The sequence below is a fragment of the Lampetra planeri genome, chromosome 46, assembly GCF_965212315.1.
Source record: "Lampetra planeri chromosome 46, kcLamPlan1.2.h2, whole genome shotgun sequence".
Taxonomy (NCBI): domain Eukaryota; kingdom Metazoa; phylum Chordata; class Hyperoartia; order Petromyzontiformes; family Petromyzontidae; genus Lampetra; species Lampetra planeri.
The window spans coordinates 5,609,411-5,631,346 of NC_136152.1; the positions used below are offsets into that span (position 1 = coordinate 5,609,411).

Here is a 21,936-nt window from a genome sequence, read left to right on the forward strand (position 1 = left end):
TTTCAACACAGATCTATGAAAGTGTGCATCTGGAGGTTTCGAACGGTGTGTGTGTATCATCGTCACCAGCAGCAGCAGGAGCTGCCCATGGTCGATCTACTGCTGGATGAAGGCCTATGTAAGCCTGCAGCGGTGTGTCTACACACAATTAGGCTGAGAAGGCATCGGGCTACTTGAGCAAAGAGTTCCAGTGGCAGCTCGGAGCACCGTAGTCAACATTCACTTCCTGAAGAAGCTCCGTGGCACGTGGAGCAAAAGGTCAGGCATAGTGCGGAACGCGCGGTAAGACCTGGAAACGTACCGGAAGAGCCGTACGGCAGCATGACCTCGAAAACCAACTGAGTAGGACAATACTAATCATGGTCATCATCAGCCATGGCCAAGCCACTTGTGGACGAAGGCCTCCCCATGTGACCTCTATCCCCCAAGTTCCTGTGGTGTAACATCAATGATTGTACAATCAACAAGGTCAAAGTGATTTCATTCTCAAATGAGCATCGAGGCAGTACTCGTCTGCTGTTTACAGCCCTGCGCCAGTGGTGGAAATTCCACATTTCTATGGCAGGGTTGGGGACGGAGGGTTGCTTTTGGGGTGAAGGGTAGATCGAGTCTAGCCATAGACTAAACCACTCGTATGCATGTTAAACTTCTTTCGCACCGTACGTAGCCACTAAACCACTCGTATGCATGTTAAACTTCTTTCGCACCGTACGTAGCCAGCCATGCTAATCGGAGGTGTGGTATACATGTATGTTGAACTTCTTTCTCACCGTACGTATCCAGCCATGCTAATTGGACCGGTACTCTTTTCGTCGACCCTGGTGTTAAACCCCGGAGCAGGATTTGAACCCGGGCACTTCCGACCGCGAGCCTCTGCTCCCTCTACCGCTGAGCCACAGCCCGCAAATGACTTCACCCCTCTCACCTGAAGAGGTACTGTCCCGAAGTCTCCGACGTCGTGTCCAGGTCGAAGCAGTTCGTGACCGTGGGCACGAGCGTGAGGTCCGGCCGCACCATGACGGCCGTCCGGATGGCGCGTGCCACCAGCTCGAACGAGTCCACCAGGTAGTTGGAGAGGTTCGGGTCGCGGGTCCGGCCGAACGCCAGCAGCCCGAGGGGGAACTCCTCCCTGCGGAGGCCCTCGATGTCCTGCGGGTCGCCCAGCACCCACTGGTAGGCAGGCGCGAGGAGGCGAGCGGTGGCGGCGGCGCGGAACACGGCCCCGGCTTCGGCGACCTCGCAGCCGAACATGACGATGGTGTCCGACGCCCCCCTCAGGGTGCGCAGCTGCTCCGCCAGGCCGTGGTGGCCCACGGCCGGGTTGACGTTGAGCACCGTCTGGATGTCGAAGGTGGAGTTGACGTAGATGTGGCTGAGGAACTGCTCGTAGACGTGCCAGTGGACGTCGCCGTTGCACACCACCAGGCTCACGTCGCTCCAGCCGCGCATCTCCAGCAGCTCGACGAGCACGTCCATGAAGGTCCTCCGGTGGGTCCTGAAGCTCAGCAGCAGGCGGTTGGAATCCTGTCTCGCCCAGTCCCCCCCCCCCCCACACCGCGAGGTGAAAAATGGCAATGCGTCAGGGCGTGGTTTTTTTCTACCGTGAATAAAAGCATTTTTTTGATGACTTTCATTGTTTTGGCTGCTGTTGTAAATGTCCACGTGATAAGCCAATTCGTTAAGATATATTTTTTGCGGCTAGGTCGTTTCTGCAAAAGAGCTACCACATAGTTGAGTGGGCCTTACCTGGTGAAATTTAAAATAGTTTAGTTGAGCATAAGTTTTGTTTTTCAGCTCGCGGTTGCTCAAATACAGGCTGGAAAGCGCCGAGCAGCCAGCGACAATCAGCGCTATTAAAGTTGTGGTAGATAGGAGTGAATACTTTATTCAATTGAGCAAGGTTGTAAAGGAGACTATGGCAGGGAATAACCAGATGTGAAATGTTGTGACCTGCGGTGCGGTGAGAGGGTGGGTAAGTAGGTGAGTGAGTGAGTGAGTCGGTGGGTGAGTGGGTGCGTTGTTGTGACATGCGGTGCGGTGAGAGGGTGGATGAGTTTGTGAGTGAGTGAGTGGATGAGTGAGTCAGTGGGTAAGTGGGTGTGTTGTTGTGACATGCTGTTCGGTGAGCGAGAGGGTGGGTGAGTGAGTGAGTGCGTGAGTTAGTGAGTTGGTGAGTGAGTGTGTTGTGACCTCACATGCAGTGAGTTAGAGGGTGGGTGAGTGAGTGTGTTGTTGTGATCTGCAGTGCGGTGGTTGAACACAGTGCCTTTGAGACAAAACAGCCACACTCTGCTTGAGCCAGTCCTCAACACGGGTGGAGGAATCAACGACTACAGTTCATGGGAACAGTATCCACAGTGGTAGTAGCGATAGATGAGCAATAAGGAATGCAACTGACCTCTGGTAAGTGAATGATTGGAGTGAATCGATGAGTACAGGATTATCAATCAATAAATGACTCTGCATGCACGTACGATCGCAGAGCTGGAATTTAGCTGAGTGCAACATTCAATTTAACATGGTGGGGCTGTTTTATTTGTTTGCGTGCAGTCATTGGTCACCGGGCTGCAGGATGAGAGCATCAGCTCGCTACAATTTGAGGAACCCAGTTTAGTCGCTGTGATACATTTCCACGTGACGATACGCCTCTTCGTCGAGATATCATTTGTGGCCAGGTCGCCTCTGAAAAAGAGCTACGTAGCTCAGTGGACCTTACCTGGTAAAAAAAAAATTGTTAAACACATTTTGCGGGTGTTCCAAACCCAAATTCAACCTTGCATAGCGGTCTGAGACATGATGAGATCGGGAAAATTCTGGGCTTATTTGGCCATGGTCACTTTTTGTGTGTGCTTGTGTTCGAAATGACAGTTGCAAGGCAAAGGCCCTCAGTGACGAGCAGCAGAAAGAGCTGGAGTTGAGGGTAATCCACCACCTGGATTAAGTCCTGAAAATCCTGCGTTGGTCGTGGAGGTCGCGAGCTTAAGAATCAATATCGGGGACACCTCTGATATTATTGTGTTGTTGGCCTGAACTCGAATCCCAGGATTTCAGCAGTGCTGGTCCCACGCTATGACACGGCGGCGATTCTGACCTCCGTTTAAGCCGCCTGACCACCTCGGTCAAGTCGTGAATTGCCTCCGTAACTGCACGTCGCGTTTTGAGTGCTACTGTCATAGCCAGACGAAGCAGTAGCGCCGTGGTTAGTTAACTGCACTGTGAACCTGGCGACCCGCATTCGGTTCTCAGCCTTGACTCACACCGGCGAACGAGTGATATCTGACCTAGTCCTGCCCCTCCCCATCCCCATTTCACCAACCTGCATTGACCACCGTGGTGAAGTATGGTCAAACAAGCCTCATGACTGACACAGCGTCGGGAGGCCCTCATCTAGCAGCGGCTTGCCAAAGGGGCTGTACGATATCACCGCCGAACAGAGGGCATGTTTGGGTGGCATCCATCGGTGGCATTTGTTGCCTTTCCTTCTTGACGGCAGCCAGACAGATTGCGACCAGCCCACGTTTGATCCCCGCCAGATGGAGTCGCAAGGCGGGCGATGAAGAGACGGTGACAGCGAGCGGAGCGCCGCAAGTGCGTACTCCGCGGTACGCGCCACGTTACCAACCACGAGAAGCACTTCCCTGGCGCATAACGCGTCCTTATTTTATTGCAATTTCAACCTTGACGCACTTTTGTAAACGCTCCCCTGGACGTGCTGTTACGCGCGAAAAATTATACTCTACGAGCGCGCCGTCCAATTTATTTGTTCGTCTATTTTTATATTTTTATACGCGCGGCGGGAGACGGAATAATGGCCTAAATTGTGGAGCGACGCTTTACATTACGGCATATTGGGTCCTTGGGGTAACTTCAATGTTGATCATTTGTGTAGGTCGAAATTCCAGGCAAAATTCATTCCACTCGTAGAAAATTTTGCCAAAAACAAATGGAGCTAATGGGGTCTCCAATTCACTGTTGACGACATCTTGAGGTGCATTAAGGCAACCTCGTGCGAAGGTGACACAACAATGCCGTTAGTTTTGAAAGGGACTCACGCGTGCCGAGACACCGTGAACAATGAGCAATAATTGAATGTATGGGCCTGTTGAGTCATGGCCGGTTGAAGGTATTCTCAACGCCGTGCCTGTTGTGGCGATGGTTTGACCCTACTTCACCACACTGTCAGTGCAGGTTAAAAATGAATTGTTGCTGTTGATGTTGGCTATGGCCACTGCGTTCATGCGTGGCGAGAAGGGCGAAATGTTAACTACCTTGCCTGGTATACAAGAGGTCGTGGTTTCGGTACCCACCCTGACTGACGCCTATATATTTGGAGTGTGCATGTTTTCCCCGTGGTCGTGTGGATTTTTCTCTGGGTCCTCCGGTTTTTCATTCCACATTTAGAAACGTATGTCTAGAGTATTTGGCTATTTTTAGGACAATGCATATATTATCAGTGTGTTTTTTTGTTTTGCACACATGATTCCTTGTAAAAAGGTTTCAGTTTTGTTGCCAGAAAGAAAGGGGGAAAAACCCTATTATTGGTATTTGGCTAATATACATTTCCACATGATAATGCGCCGATTTGTTGAGCTATTATTTGTGGCCAGGTCGCTTCTGAAAAAGAGCTGTATAGCCCAGTGGGCCTTATCTAGTACAATAAAACATATTTTAATTGTTGTAGTTCCATAGCGCAGTCCGCTAACCACTGCATCACCACTTTCCCGTATGTATGTTGAACTTATTTCACACTGTATATAGCCAACGGTTACTTTCATATCCGTATGGATTTCCGAGCGTCAAGCATCGGTGGATTTTCCCTGGATACTTAAACATGTAAAAGAGTTATGACAAAAATAATAAGAATTCGACGAATAATCCCAATGCAGCACCCTACCGAATCATAATATTGAGGCTCAGTGAGGTCTTACTGGCTAGAATTGTTAATATCATCATCTTTATCATCTACATATCCTTCTAAGCCACTATCCAAGTTGCTGCATTACTCGGGTGCATCGGCAGAATGCCTTGTGTGCGTGTCTTAGCTTGCAGCGTGCTTTTAAAACTATTCAACAATTAAACAATGTTTTATTTTACCAGGAAAGGCCCACAGAGCTATATAGTTCGTTTTTTCAGAGGCGACATGGCCACAAATGATAGCGCAACGAAGTGGCGTATGATGTGAAAATGTATAGCAGCCAAATACTCTGAACGCATGACTCGAAATGTGGAGAGACAAACCGGAGGACCCGGAGAAAAATCCACGTGACCACGGGGAGAACATGCAAACTCCGAATCCACAGGCATAAGGGTTGGGATCGAACCCACGACCTCCTGTATACCAGGCGAGTTAGCTAACATCCCGGCACCATGGCGCAGTGTTGAGGACAGTGCGCGGCGAACCCAGTAATCTGAACCTGACTCCGCAGCGAATTTCAGCGGTGAGTGAGAGCTGAAAGTTCACCAACCCACACACTGACCAGCGTGGTGAAGTATGGGGCCGTCCATTATTGACGTCATGCGATTTTGGACGATTTTTGACCCCCCACCCCCTTTGTCACACGGCGTCAAAAAAAGTCAGACCCACCCCCCAAACAAAAAAACATGTTTCAAATCACTTTAAAGCGCATTTTGATGTGACGTCACAACCCCCCCCCCCCCTCCTCGTCACACATCGTCAAAAATGTCTGACCCCCCCCCCCTAGGTGCGTAACGTCATTTATGGACGGCCCCTATGGTAAAAAAAAACCCGCCATGACGAACACGTCTTTGGGAGGCCTTCATCCAACAATTGGACTGACAACCCAGAAAACTTGGACCAATGAGCCAACGTTGAGTCAACGTTGTACGGTTACTGGCAAAGGTCTGTGAATAAATTCGTATTTAATTATGCTGTCAACGCCATGTCATAATGTACGTTTGCATGCATGTCGGACTTATTTCGCACCATACGTAGCCAACCGTACTAATCAGAGGCGTGGTGGGAAGAACAACAAACTAAGCACAAAAAGCAGTCCTAAAGAAATGAGTTCTCAATCGAGAAAGAGAAGAAATGATTGTCCATTGAGAGCATCTCTGTGTGAGCAGTAGGCCACAATTTTCTTTTCAGGGAATGACCCCCCAAAAAGGCTGTGTCACAGAACCACTTCTGAATTCACTCCAAAAGCGCTCTACCTTTTTATGAGTCCTGCAAATATGTTTTCGTTTGCGTCAGATGGCAATCAAAACAAAACCCTTCAATCGTACTCGCTGGAACGTGCCACATTTGCTTGCGCAGAGTCACAAACCCTACTTGCAGATGACGTAGTAATAATAACACTTTCATTTTATAGAGCGTCATTCACCCTGCTGTCATCCCATACTGATGCCATGTAAGTAACCTTGTTAAATGTAACCTTGTTTTTTTTGTTGACTTTCACGTGCGGTCATCTGTCGGTGGCCGAGCTTTAGCCGCCTTTAAAGTTCACCACAATTGAAAAGGTAATTTAATCACGGACGGCTGAAACCCAGTTTCGAATCTAGGATGTCAGCGGTGCTGGCTGAGTGTCGGTGATGGCACTATTGCCCCAGGCCGCTTGTCCACCTCTGGGTTCACAATTTTCAATATCATTTGCCAGATGGCATGCCGTCCGGCGATCCTCTTGCACAGACAATTGTCATGCAGTCAACTCTCGATTATCCCAGCGTAATGGTGAGAAGGGGGTGGGCCAGCATAACACCACCAACAACAGCAAAACAAAATCGTGGACGTTGCAAAAATCTACGTGAAGCAAAGATGATATTCCGCTGGGCTGTAATGGCCAACGCCATTAAAATAAAAACTAAACTTTTATTTTTTACAGGGCAAGGCCCACTGAGCTATATCGCTCTTTTTTCAGAAGCGACCTGGCGACGCATGATACCTCAACGAAGTGGCTTATCACGTGGAAATGTATTAGCAGCCAAACACTCTGATTCTAAATGTGGAGGGAAAAACTGAAGGACCCGGAGAAAAATCCACACGACCACGGGGAAAGAGACACATGCAAACTCCAAATCCACAGGCGTAAGGGTCGTGATGGAACCCACGACCTCCTATATACCAGGCGAGGTAGTTAACATCTCGCCACCGTGGCGCCCAAACCACGACACCACCGCTGACAAAATTCCTTGAAGAGCCTTCAACATACCCTGCTATGAATACGACGACCCAAGCTTTTCCGGCTTACGACCAATTACAGTGGCGAATGTCTGAACTGGTCCTGGGCATCACCTATAGGTCAACTCAGCCGTAAATGAGCACCTGGTGCAGTATGCAAACATCAGCACTGGGGAGATAAAGGTGGCCAAGTGCGGTGTTGGTTACCAAACACCCCTTACCCCAATCTGCGCCGGCCTTCACAGGTGCTCGCTAAGAGCACTTGCAAACACAAAGATTCGCTCTTTAGCCTCAACAGACTGTAGGAGCAAGTGCTGTTAGCGAGCACCTATGATGGCAGGAGCGGTACATAAAGTGGCTAGCACCACGCTCGGCCGCCTTTGTCTCCCCAGTGGTGATGTTTAAAAACAACACGAGATACTAATTTGAGGCTGCGTCGACCTAGGGGAGGCCCAGAACCGGTGTTCAGTTTAATTTATTAGGTAAAGCCCTGTGAGCCATGCGGCTCTTGACTCGGGTGCAACCGCAACAAACAAACATCTTAAAGTGACTACGCGCAACAGAAAAATCGAAGAAAAAAACAGCAAAGTCTGCCAGAAAAAAACACCGTTTATCATTGCTGTGTGCTAAAAATCCCAATGGGATGCAAGTCAAACAATAACAACCTTGAGATAATTTACATTAAAGTTATTAGGCTAACTCTGTACTTCAACAAACAAACATGTCTAAACCAGACAATCGTCAGCGGCGAAACTCGGGTCGCGGGGCTCGTAGCAAACACACCCAAATGCACGCGCAAAAAAAAAACACCCCACTGAATATTTAATAAAAGATAACACACACGGTTGTGACAAAGTGCGCAGTAGCCGGAGCAATACAACCGCCGTGTGCCGGCATCTTCGGGAACACGGGGTAACTCCCTTGAGCTCCCTGTGACATTTCCGGAATTACAAAAAAGATTTTACTTCAACCGCAAATCGATACCGGGCGTCTCTGACTTCCGCTTTCAAAACGGTTGAGGAGAACGAACGGCAAAAGCGAAGCAAAGTTTGTCAAAACCGTTGCTCAGCATCGAATCTGAGTAAGTACTGTCCAATGAATAGGGGGCGCCACGGTGGCGAGATGTTAGCTAACTCGCCTGGTATACAGGAGGTTGTGGGCTCCATCCCGACCTTGAAGTTTGCATGTCTCTCTCCCCGTGGTCGCGTAGATTTTTTTTCTCCGGTTCCTCCGGTTTTTCCCTCCACATTTAGAAATATGCGTTCAGAGTATTTGGCTGCTATGAATTTCCAAGTGATAAGCCACTTCGTTGACCTATCATTTGTGGCCCGGTTGCTTATGAAAAAGAGCTACATAGTTCAGTGGGCCTTGCCTGGTGAAATAAAAAATTGTGTAGTTTAAAAAGATCTAAAATTGGGATGTATTTAAGCACGAAATGTTGTTTTTGAGATTAAACCACGTGCACTTAATTTGTGTCAATTCACTGTTAGATGAGAGCCTCTCCATGTCATGTAGATCATGAGAAATTGAAAACACTGGTTTGACCGTCAAGGGACAATCTTATAGCAGGGTGAGTGGCAAAGTGCATCCTTTGCTGTGGAGAGTGTACAAATAAGCCCACTTGAAAGATTTGTCAGAAGTCCTGTGAAGAAAAAAAAAACGTCTTCCACAGCTAGTCTCTAACAAATGGAGTGCACTGCTCTGAGACGTCTCTGAATGAATTCTTCATCTCACGGCTTGACAAACGCTGAGAGAGAACTCAACGATTGAAATAAAATTGTGGGAAAATACCCCCCAAAAAGCACAAAAACCCATCAACGATTTCAGTGAAACATACCACGAGGCTTACCAATGGCACCACTCGGTTGTAAATGGTTTTTGAATACAATTGGAAGTGGGATCCTTACAACTCTTAAAATTGGAAGTGAAATACTTTCTAAAGGAAGCGCCTTCTCTTTTCACCGATGCGGATGCAGTGGACCTGCCATTCAGAAGTCGCTGGTTCGATCAGTGGTGCAAGATTATTAATGCTGCCCACCTCTGTCCACACAGCAGTATCATTTTCTTTACGACACGTGTACTAACTTTTTGTTGTTATAATTTTACCATGTAAAGCCGACAGCTCTGTTCAGAAGCGACCTGGTCATCATAAATTATACCCCAACGAAGTGGCTCATCATGTGGAAACGTATCGCAGCCGAATACTCTAAATAGTTAGGCCATCGGCAAGTCGCGTGTGCTGGAGGAAAGTGTGGGTGACTCCCACCTCTTCCAAGATATCTGGACAGCGTGGTAGAACAAAGCGTGGTAGAACAAAGCGTGGTAGAACAAAGCGTGGTAGAACAAAGCGTGGTAGAACAAAGCGTGGTAGAACAAAGCGTGGTAGAACAAAGCGTGGTAGAACAAAGCGTGGTAGAACAAAGCGTGGTAGAACAAAGCGTGGTAGAACAAAGCGTGGTAGAACAAAACCAAAATACTCTCTCTCGAGAGAGAGAGAGAGCAGTGTTCTTCACTAATTTTCAGAAGGGGGGGGCACTTTGAAATCATTTGGGGGTTGACAGCACGATGATGGTGATGGAGGGGGGGGGGGTGTTTTCAGATTTTGTGCCTTGCCAGGGGCCGTACGTCAGGGGCCGCACAAAATTCCACCAGGGGCCACCAGAGTCTAGAGGGGTCCGCTAGAGCAGTGTGGAGGACATCCACCTACAAATAATGACAGCGCTACACCTTTGCTATGTAGTAGGGCTGAACGAGTTGGGGGAAATATCTAATTGCGATTTTTTTGACAGATATTTGAGATTTGATTTGCGATTACATTTTTTTAAGTCAAGCTTCAGTTCAATTTTCACTGTGTAATAGATTTAAAACACGTGATGGAGCATTACCACATGATACCATCAAAATATGAACTGCTCTATATATAATAATGCAAGTGTAATAACAGCCATAGAGGGTTCACGTGGGGATTGGCTTGCCGGTCCTGCTTGTAGCCAATAAGGATTGAGATAGGGACCATGGCCCCGGCGTGATCACGGCATGTCATCAGGAGTGATTGGCCTAGCCATTCGGGGCCCCAGCCAATGGGGAGCCGGATGAGGGGCGTGGTCCCGGGATTGACAGGGAACCATCGAGAATGGTCGAAGCTGTCCATGTACGATTGGCTGGGGGAACCACGTGACGAAGGTATTAAGAGCGAGTGGAGGGGAACGATCGGGAGCAGACTGAAACTGACAAGAGCAGGGTCACGCGCGGACGGGGGCTGGGGTTGCCACGTGCGCGGTGGGGACTTAGTGCGTAGTCTGTCCTCTCTCCGTTGTCTGCCAGCAACGGAGAGTGAGTGAGCAAAGTGTATTGTGGAGTGGAAATAAAAGGACCGATTCCGAAGCCGTCTCTGGAAGGATTATTACACAAGGATGAGAACTTACAAGATATGAATTGCTTCCAACATGTATTTATGAAAATGTTTAAATTGAAATAGAACAATCAAACATAGAACCATTGTTAAGTTAAAGAAATGAAGTTATAATAATAAAAAATAAAACTATTCCAATTAGAAAGTAATAGGACTTTTCAAATCGCAAAAAAACGCAGCCTTTGCGATTTGAAATCGATTAATCGTTCAGCCCTGCTATGTAGCCGTGGGATTAACATGCGAGGAGGTCACATATATTACAACGCTCGTGAAATCAGCAGGTGTGCCCACGTGTGTGTGCGTGCCACGTGAGTCTGTGCCCACAATCATTTCTCCGACTAAATCGGCTCGAGTCCTCCTATAAATCCCGTGGCTTGTGTGCGACCACATCCGCTCTCTGAATGCATGCACGTTGAACTTATTTTGCACCGTACGTTTCCAACCTTCCCTCTTCGCTCCTCTCTCATCATCTTCATCCTCTCATTCCCCGACATGGTGGCCCAGTCATTCCGTCTCCTGCTCCTTCCCTTCTAGCCCAGCGCTCCTCCCTCCTTCCTGCCGCTCATCGTGAGCAGTGCCCTCCTGGGGATCTCCGCCGTCCCGGCATCTTTGCCCCGGTCTGCCCCCTTTTACACAACTCACTCTGCTCCCCCTTCCCGTGTTGTGCCGTGGGTAAACAGTTTTTGTGCACGAGAATTCTGTCACAAAATAGCAAAGCTCAATTGATGCATTGTGGATTGCCAGCCCGTTCGCTGTTCATGAAATCTTCCTCCTTTCAACAACAAGCTGCATTGCAAGGGCGATCAAAGTGTTGGGGACACTCGCAATCAGAAGGTCGGCAAGTTCACATTTCTCTCTCGGAATTGACTCGGCCCATCATCTGGTCACGGTCAATAAAGGAGGTACCACTTAGTGGCAAGTCGATCGCAGTCAATCGTGGGTGTCGCATGGACAAATCGGCTGCTGTTATTAAATCAATGACGGCTTCTTTTCAATCCACTGCTGGATGAAAGGCCCGGAGTCAAGAAGTGACCGTGTGACTGCCAAAACAATAGGAGGCCGCAGATGTATGTCTACAACGTAGGACTGAGAGAGCGAGAGAGAAAGACGGAGACAACTCGTGGGGAGACACCGTCTAGCAGTGGAGTCAGCATGGCTGGTGATGGGGATGAGCGTTAACCCAAGGATGCGGCATGCCGGTTCGCATCGATTCAACCTCTTTGCCTCCATTCCGGCAACCCTGTCCCCCATCATTTACCTCCTCGCTGATTGTGCTCTCTGCTGTCTTCACTTTCTGATACGTCTAAGTTCATTTGGTTTTGTTGACGACGGTGATCCCGTTTAGTTAGCCCCCCCCCCCCCCACCTGCTTATTTTACAGCGGCAACAAAAACTTGGACGAAAAACGTCAATATCGCTGAGAACGAGCACGGAGTACAGCAGCAGCAGGGGTCCTTAAGGAATATTTGCACAGCTAACAAGCGAGGTGTGTGACGGTCCGAAAACGAAACACGCGCGAGTCAAACAAAAACAATAACAGTGCACGTGTAAAGATGACAAGTTCGGTACAGGTGCAAGTAAGCTCTATATTTTAGTCTAACGAAGACAATGATTCCCCTTCCACCGTCACCCCCTTCCCCGTATTGCATGAACAGACCGTTGGGGCACTTGCTTGGAGCGAACACCCTGTGAAGGCCGCAACGGCACACGTGGGATTGGGTGGCCAGCACCACGCCCGGTCACCTTTGAGGCTGAGTCGACCACCAACAACAACAACCCCCATTGGCCACTAAGTGGTGGTTACTTTACCACGGCGTTTGTGCCAGGCTATGTGCACTTTAAGGCCACGTGAAGTGTCGAACGCCCGCTGGGAGGAGGTCACGGGACAGACCCAGCAGGTGCCATGGGTTGACTGACTGGCCGATGCACCACCTGTGCCCCCAAAACGTGCCAACTTGCTGTGTTTTAGCCGCTTGGCGCTCCGCTCGTTGTTATGAGTCGACCAGTGACATAATACACACGCGAATGACACTTAGGCTCCCCCCCCACACCCGTAGATGGGATTAACAACAAAAGACGAATGGATGTAGTGAAAGGAGACAGTAGCATGACAATGATAACAACCTTTGCAGCTAACACTGAACATTTTCATAGGACCTTTTTTTTCCAGGATCAAAGTATGAAAAAATAAGAATAGCTTTCACCATTTCTGGAAATAATGCATGTTCACCACAAGCAAGTGTGGTTAATGCATACTTGATTCCTTGAAAAAGGTAGCTATTTGGTGTTTGAACATCTCAATACTTGTTCTATTGTCAGAAAGGGTAAAACACATTATTATTTTTTCAAACACTGGAAAAAGCCCCCAAGGGCGAGTGCACAAGTCTCATTCAAATAAGAAGGATGGAGGGAGGCGGCCCCCACTGTTTTTGACAATGAGATGCGATTTTTTTAAATCGCTCTCCGCTTGATATAGGACCCACATCCAATCGAAAAGGGCCCTTGCGTAGAGATTTCTGGCAATTCACCAGCAATGGTTCCAAGCGACCCTGACTCTGCCGATGAGACACTTGCATGAAAGGGAGAAAAAAAAACACCGGTGGTGTCTGATTTTATTAGACCAATGCTGCTGAAAAGAGTCACTCCCACAAGGCTAATGGGAGGTGTAAAATATATATATATATTTAAATATATGTTTTGAATGTGCGGGGAGATAGTAATTTGATTTGTGAGCAGCGCCATTGTTCAGAGCGACATGTACAAGTGTAGGTGTCGCCACAGCGTTAGAGGCCCTATCACAGCTTCCAAGACATATATCGGAATGAAGCATATTGTTGTTTGCTTATTGTATTTAATAATAATTCCATTTATCTAGCGCTTTTCATCAAGGATCATACCAGCAGCAGACACTCGGCATTAAAAAACTATATTATTAATACATTTTAAAAAACCCATTTACTAAATTAACTCAAACTTTAATAAGTGGAAGCGTATAAATATGTTTTAAGACGCATTTATAACAAGTAGACACTCGGAAATCCTGATAGCTCATGGAAGAGCGGTCAAAAGTTTGCACCCCCCCCCCCACCCCTTCATATGAACCAAGTTATTAATTCCTCTATGAACGAGGACGAGTAATTTTGATGGCAAAAACAAATCTGAAAAAGTTTACAAAGACGCGTGGGGGAGATTCGTGCTCAGAATGTATACTTGTTAGGAACGGTGCACATCTCTTAAATGCCCTCGCCTCTGTCCGCCCATGGGTTGCACCACAGTCGGTCGATCAGCAGGTTGCGTGCGAAGGGGAAAAGGCCATTTCCTCCTCTTTCTTTTTACTGGCCAATCGAGCAAAGACAGCCACCGCATTGCGCGCTTTCAGATGCGCTTTCGCGGCGGTCTGGAATGTTCTTCCTTCCGATATCAGGAAGCCACTGGAGCTTTGCAGTTTTAAATCTAGGTTGAAAACTAGAACTGCTTTTTGTGTTCAGTTTGTTGTCCTACCTCCGTACCTCCGATTAGCGCCGTTGGCTACGTATGGTGCGAAAGAAGTTCAACATACGCACGTACTTACAGACACGAAGAAAAACACGTAGATAATATAATGAATGCCAATCGGTCAAATATATTTTTTACGCGAGCAAAACCGTCAAAAATATGTATTTCCTATACTCTTTGGTTCTTTCGTTAAAGTCATGTAGGTATAAAATAAAATAAAATAAATCACGACGTTTCGGGCGCAACACAAGCGTCCGTCATCAGGTGGGAAAGCATGGTCTGCTGCTGAGGCAGGCTGTTTTTATTTTGTTTCCTCTTGTGAGCGGTGTTGTTGACAAGTGCGCCAACAGCACCACGAGTGTTGTTATTTGTGCTTGTGCAGCACTGGCCACCGTTTTGTCTGCCATGTAAAAATGTTCATTTGTAATATTTTCCCAAGATGTAACCTCAAGACTAACAGAATTTTGCCCCGCTTTGCACACCTGTTCATTTTCATCGTTTTGCACGAGCGTTTGACTCTTTACCCTTGATCTAAATCGGTGATAGATGGCACTCGGGTGACCTTGGTGACCCCTTAAGAGCCCACTGAGACCACGAGTCTTGTATTTCAAGTCAGACCGTGGCCTTAAATAAGGATGGAGAAAACAGGAAAGAAATTCCAATATTTACAGAACAAACAATAACCGCCCCACGAAAAAAATCATTTAAAATTATGATTCAGGATAGATTACTAATGACCATCACCCACAGTCATTCTACCGCTGGATGATGAAGGCCACCCTAAACTGCTCCCATGAGCTGATTTCATAGCTCTAAATGAGACAAAAAAAACACGTTCCAATGTGTAACATATTTTTCTTCCATCATATAACATACCTCAGCTAGCATCAGTGCAGAGTGATATCTGAACCAGTGATACACCCCAGCCTCCAATCACCCCACCCTTTACCAACCCACACTGGCCAATGTGGTGAAGTATGGTCAAACAACCTCCATGACCAGCGTCTTGCTTTATTCATCAGTCGATTGATAGATATCGCTAATCCACGTGCTTTTCTTGGTCAGCGTTCAAGTGTTTATGATCCGTATAATATGTTGTTCTGAGCCTCAGGCATTTCTTCAGAATTTTACAAACGTCGATTGTCGTCTTCTTTCATACGGCTGGTATAGAAGCAGAGCAACAACTACAATTTCACATTCAGGTAGTCAAGTTGGATAACCGCGTCAAGAGCAGTGGGAGTGTATCGCTCGGACGTCTCCTTCGTTATTTGTGGATAGGGCATTGCGTTGTTATACGTCGTACGATCTGTTCTGGATGACCACAGTCGCACACTGGAGAGTTTTTAATTGTCCATTTGTGCATCAGGCATCCGCATCTACTGCCACGGTTTGTACGGATACGGTTTAGGGCCCACCATGAGCTTCGTTGAAGCTCAAACCCAGGTCTCTTGCCGATTCAAAGCACCAATTTTTTATTAACAGCGGTGTGAGGAAATTAACAAAGTAACACGAGCTGAAAAGGGCGGAGTGAAACGATGAGAGACACACACTTGGAATGACACTCCAGAGACAGAGGATCACCTCTGGATTGGAGAACACATGCAAGGTAGGGACGGTCGTCATATTGACTGTTGAGAAAAGCAAACGGGGCTTTGGCAGGACACGTCGCCTGTGGGCACGACGGGTGGTGGTCAAGCCTAAACGTGGAGCTACAGCCAAAGGAGGGAGCACACGCCCAGGAGAACGACCACCACGGAGATGGGTATCTGTGGAACAAGTAAACCCGTAAAAACAAAGTTTTTCACTATTAATCCTTTATATGCGTGGCGGCTAGAGTCTTCTCGTCCTCTGGCTTGAGATGGCTGCCACCTATGGGTCAGATGATTGTCTGCCAGTATTAAGCAATTGGTAATTAAATATTTAATTTGTTTTCCCTAAACAGTGTAAAATTTTGGGAATTTTTTTTCACGAACATTAATTATCTCGCACAACGAGTCTGTGTGGAAAATGTCAGCTCGATTGGATCAGGGGAAGTGGGTTAAAAAACGACCGAAAGATTTGCACGGTCGTAAGCAAGCAAGCACGCAAGCAAGCAAGCACGCAAGCAAGCAAGCGAACTTAATATAAAGGATTTAAAAAGAGCTTCATAGCTCGTCACATTCCTTTAAATATGAATAAATATTATCATTCTGTAAAAGTGGGTGCGCCACAGTTCATTGGCAGGTCGTGTGTGGTGCTGCAAAGTGTGGGTGTTGACACGTATTGCGAGACATTTGGCCAGTGTGGAGAAATGTTCCAAATACCGAATAGGTGCGTGTCTCACTCGAGCTCCCTCTTATAGATACCCGATTATCCAGCAGTGGCATGGGAAAACAATTGCAGGGCTGCACCTTTTAATTGCACCTCCGATTAGCACGGGTGGGCCACGTACGGTGCGAAAGACGATCAACTTACATTCGAACGTTAACATTGTAGAATAACGTAACGTTTTTTTCACGGAAAAAAATGTAATTCCACTGACAGATCGTGCGCCGCCGCGCAATCTCATTGCTCCCACAATGCAGCGGCGAACTAGGCGGGAGGCAAACGAGATGGAGAGTGGTTAACGGGAGTCAAAGGTTGACCGATACGCCGCGCGGATGACGGCTGATGGATGCAGGCGCCGCGTGAGTGTAAAGGCGCATGCCGCCGCGCGTCTCACCTTGACCCGACGGCGTTCTACGCAACGCCGCGTGGGCCGCTTAAGAGGCGAGGACGACACACAACAACAACAACAACAAGAACAAAACCGTAGCCCGTGATACGTCGCCATCCGGAAAGAGAAGCGACAAAAAAAAATGGAAAAAGAAGGCAAAACGCGAGCCGCATGAGCAGCGGTTCTTCTTCTTAGTCTTCACCCGGGTTGCACGCTGCACACAGCTTGGGTTGCGAGATGCCCTTGCTGGGGGTGCGAGACGTGGCCAGATTTGTTTTGTTTTAGAAGGTAAATCATCGAAACACAAATGTAGCGCGAGCACGTAAGTAGCAATTACATTTGTATCATCAAACCCGATGTATTTATTAATATTGGAGATTATTTTATTTGTTTACGATTGAGAACCAAGGCTGCAGTGAAGGTTAAGCACCGCTGCCCGAGACGTTTCTCCTGCAGCTCCGATTAGCACCGGTGGCGACGTACGGTGCGAGAGAAGTTCAACATACATATAGAGGCCCCTTTTCACTTATCCGTCATCGTGAAAAAAAATGGCATTTTCGATATGATGAATTACACCGTCGGTCTTAAGTGCCAGCGTTGGTTTCAGGATGGCTATTACGGCCCGCTCTTTGCGCGGCTATTACCCGGGCATTTTTAGCGTCAGTCTCGAATAGAAACATTTCACGGTAAATACCCCTCCATCGTTACCTGCCCCTGTTCTTTTTTGGCCACCGATGATGTACTGGACAACGAGACGTTTTGCAAAAAAACGCAACAACAAATGTATGGTATCGGCAGGACGCGTAAGTGCGCTGTTATGCGGGCATGAGGTTTTCAGTTGCACGATTTATTTTAACGTGGGTTTCTTTCAAGGGCTTTGTAGGGATGGGCGCTATGCAAATGAACCACGGTTTCATTTTCTTTTGTAACATGGCCAAAAATCCAACGAACAAAGTTTTTGAGAGTGCTTCGAGTCACCTGCACGGAATAAACCATTTGTTGAGATCGCCACGTGCATCTGAATAAGAATTACTTCCAATGACAGGCAATGCGAGAGGTATTTGTGTGGAATATCTAAAACAATTGTATCTCCGCGCAGTGCAGAACATGGCACGGTTAAGTTCTCTTTGCCATCTATAATGAACAACTTCAAAATTTACAGCCCTTTGCCAATCCACTGCTGGATGAAGGGTTCCGCTCACCATGTGGTCATGGGGGTGGGGGGGGGTGGGTTGACCATACTTCATCTTGCTGGTCAGTGCATATGGATAAGAAGGGAGCCCATGGCACTGGTTCAGATATTACTCGCCATTGATATTAGCCATGGCCAGGAGTCAAACTCAGGTTTCTACATTCGTAGTGCGGTGGGGTTAACCACAGTGCGACCCACTGCGCCACAGCTGTTCCCCGCATCACCCGCGGCTGTGAGCTCCCCATGCAAATTTAGAAGCCATGCGCGCGGCAGAGCTGAGCAGACACCATCACGCCCAGTGAGTGTCGCCATTGGATTTACAACGATGCGAACAAGTGCAAAGGTTCTAGATTTGAAGCTTTCGTGACTGCAAGGATTCATACTCTTTGGTTTTTTTTCGGTAAAGTCACGTATGTAAAACAATCAATAAAATAAAATAAGTGAAAACAACTAAATTAAATCACGACGTTTCGGAGGCAACACAAGCTTCCTACATCAGGTGTAAAAAAGGGCACAGCAAACTAACTGTAGCGAGAGTTACTTGTCATGAGACATTGTTACATAGTTATTTTGCTGTGCCCTTTTTTACACCTGATGAAGGAAGCTTATGTTGCCTCCGAAACGTCGTGATTTAATTTAGTTGTTTTAATTTATTTTATGTTATTAATTCTTTTACCCACGTGACTTTACCGAAAAAAACATAAAGAGTAAGTGCAAAGGTGTCAAAAGGAAAGTTCTCGGCGTTGTTCGCGTGCATGTTGAACTTCTTTTGCACCGTACTTAGCCAACCGCGCTCATCGGAGGTGCGTTCACAATAGCAGGGAAGAAGAAGTCTCTCGCTCTCTCTAAGCCACCTATCAACGAGACGGACATCTAGCTCTGGAAGCTATTGATGTTGCTGCATCGACGATTGCGTGCTGTGAGCGATCACAAATTAAAGGCTATCACAGCGCACTGAGGTGTGGGTGTGGTGAAAATCGCACCCAGACGAGTTTTCTTTCCCAGTGCTGACACCCCGCTAGGTACTGTGCCCGTTTAAGGCTGAGTTGACCTCGAGCTTTCTAGAACAGGTTTAAACAAAACTTGCCGCTAATAATAGCTGCGGATGAGAATTAATCTCTGTTTGCTGGCTCCACACACAAACACAAACTCCACTTTCCTTCAATTTATGACTTATTATTGGTATCACAATTGTAAGTATGTATTATGTTGAACTTCTTTCGCACCGTTTTCAGCCAACTGTGCTAATCAGAAGTGCGGGGGAAGGACAACAAACTAAACACAGAGAGCAGTCCTAGACAAATGAGTTTTAAATCTAGATTTAAAAGTCCTTAGCTCTAGTTGCTTCACCATAAAGGACTTCACGACCAATCTTTACGTCGTTACCATACAAAAATTACAATTACTGATGTATCCAGGATGGTCCTGCTGTATCGTTTATTTATTTCGAATCTTAAAATGTTCTCAGCCAACCTCTGAGTTGTTTATACAACGAAGTGGGATGAAACTGGAGCACGTGGAGACACCAAACGTGTGTGAGGAGGGAGACGGGCAACGCCGTATCCCACACAGAAGGCGCAGATGGAGATTCTGGCTTTCACCTGATGATGCTGGTTGTAATTACTGGCGAAACGTCGTACTCGAATGAATAATGTTGTGACTTTACTCTCCAACACAGCGGTGTGATGTACTGGTAACGAATTGGCTAGATTTGTTTACGTTACAAACCTTACTAATTGGCTGCGTCGTTGGTGGCAGGTTTTAACAACACATTTGTATTTACGCGATCTAACCCAAAATCCTCGGTTATGGATGGCGATTAGTCTGCACTTGCTGTACTACCTTCTCCTGGCGAGCCAGGGTGTGCCACCTGCTCGACACCCGTAGGAAGGGGAGTTGTCACGGCAGCAGTGTAATCCACCAACCCTCGCTGCTTCCCCCCCCCCCCGCCCCCATAATGTTTATGCGTTGCACAACCTGCGTCTACTCAATATTGCTGCGTCGGCAAATGTCCTGACCTGCGCACGAAGCCATGAATGCATAATTCCAGCGCGTGTCATGTGCAGTTATTGTTAATGTCAGGTTACGACCAAGTGCATTGGATATTTAAATTTGTATTGTTCGTAGATTGCAGGTTCACGAGTTATCGAGTTTTGAGAGGTCACAATAACTCAGGGGATGCTGCCGTGGTGCCTGGTGGGGCAGAGTGTGGGCACTCGCCACCTCTACTAAGATGTCTGACCAAAGCGTGGAAGAGTAGGCCAACATATTCTCTCCAAGGGCTCATTAGGGATCTCCCTTCAACGGATGCCCTTCTTCCAGCAGTGGTGTGAAGAAGAAACTTCAGGGCTGCACCTTTGTTTTGTACATACCCACTTTGAATATTTAAAAGGGCCCACTTTTGTTTAGAGCATGAGAGAGAGAGAGAGAGTATTTAATGGATCCTCCATGGCGCTGCCTACCATAGATAACTGATATGAGTGTATTCGGAGTGTTTCTCCTAGAGATCACCATCTTGACATCTATAAGAAAGGGCAGGCACATTGAGTGACATTGAACTCATTCTCATTGACAGATCGGTTTGATGAATATCATTTTAAAGGTTCAAGTGGAATAATACAACCTTTAATACTCAACTGAAGCAAACGTATCCATTACATTGCACCCTGCGCACGAGGACACGGAGCAGACACAATTTATGGCCTGCAACCATAACATATATGACAAGTCTGTAATGAGCGAAATGGGCAGGATATATTGCTAATGGTACACCTGACCTTCGTTAAGTAATGCTGTGTTTTCCACCGCCGGGAATAGTATCAGTATATAACATTTTGCACGTTTAATTGGTAGGGTTTTTGTGCCACTGCCCATAATGATCCTTGGCAAAACAGTGTTTCATTCTCGATTAACTTCTGTTTTCACCAAAATTGTTTTTTTTTACGTCGGCTCTCTATGCTCAGAAGCAAGGATTTTAATTGGGGACGCATTAATGACGACTACGTCAATTTTGCTCAGGACAATTTACAGCAATCTACACAGTCACTGAAAAACAGGTGTAAACGCATAATTGCTACACAATGGTAACAGCTCAATTAAAGAGATCGCGCGTGTTTAGGTGGCATTTAAACGTCCATTTGTATTCCGAGTATGCATTGGCCTTACAGGGCGATGATCAGCAGTGTTCTGTGCAACCAGGGTGCATTCGTCAGTGAGTTAACGAGAGCGTACACGGAAGAATATTCCACGCAGTAAAAGGTGAAATTATTAGGGTCATTTTATTGGAAGTAGTATAGGCGTTTGTCTTCCACCTAAGTGAGAACAGTTAACAGAGGTACTGCAAACAGAATAACATGGCCAGGCAGTCGAGTTTAATTCATTTCAATGTATCATCTCAAACCTGGGAAACACTGTTGTGCCTTGGAGTGACAGCGCAGCAAGTGAAGGCTATTGCGCAAACAAGTTATTCCTGTTGTTTCAGTCTTTTTTTCTGATTACAATGCCAGGTTTTTTCTTTGACATACCGTACATACACGGCCATAAACATTCATACTATACTCGTAAATTAAATGGGCCCAATATCACAATCAAGAATACAAATCATTTTGCCGCGGGTGATGTGGAGGGATGAAACTGCAATGAAATGTTAATTCCACTTAAATGTCAAACACGAATCTCTAGACGCAATGGATAAAACATCTGATATCGCAGCACCGCGAGGTGGCTGTACCGCCCACTTCTCCCAGCTAATGAACAGCACTTGGCCACTAGACAGCGCTCCACTCGCCCTCGCGAAACTTTGAACGCATCACGATGAGATCCCGAGTACAATTTTCGCAGTGATTCGTAATAATTCAGAGGTCACGCGGCCTCAGTTTGGCCTTGACGGAGTCTCTGGAGTTAAACTCCGCCACGCCTCTTTTCAACGGGCGAATCTTCGTGGAATAAACGGGCTCGGCTCTCGACCACAAAGTAGCTGTCCCTGGTGCTGAAATTAAATTAGATCTC

General features: G+C 47.0%; 1 protein-coding gene across 1 annotated transcript in view; it reads right to left on the minus strand.

The window, feature by feature from the left end:
• The window catches only part of LOC144733353 (glutamate receptor ionotropic, NMDA 3A-like), an 88,513-nt gene that overhangs the window by 63,684 nt on the left and 2,893 nt on the right, over positions 1-21,936 (minus strand). Inside the window, exon 2 of the mRNA XM_078615215.1 lies at positions 926-1,524. Within this exon, the coding sequence (XP_078471341.1) occupies positions 926-1,524 (599 nt within the window). The remainder of the gene's footprint in view (positions 1-925; positions 1,525-21,936) is intronic.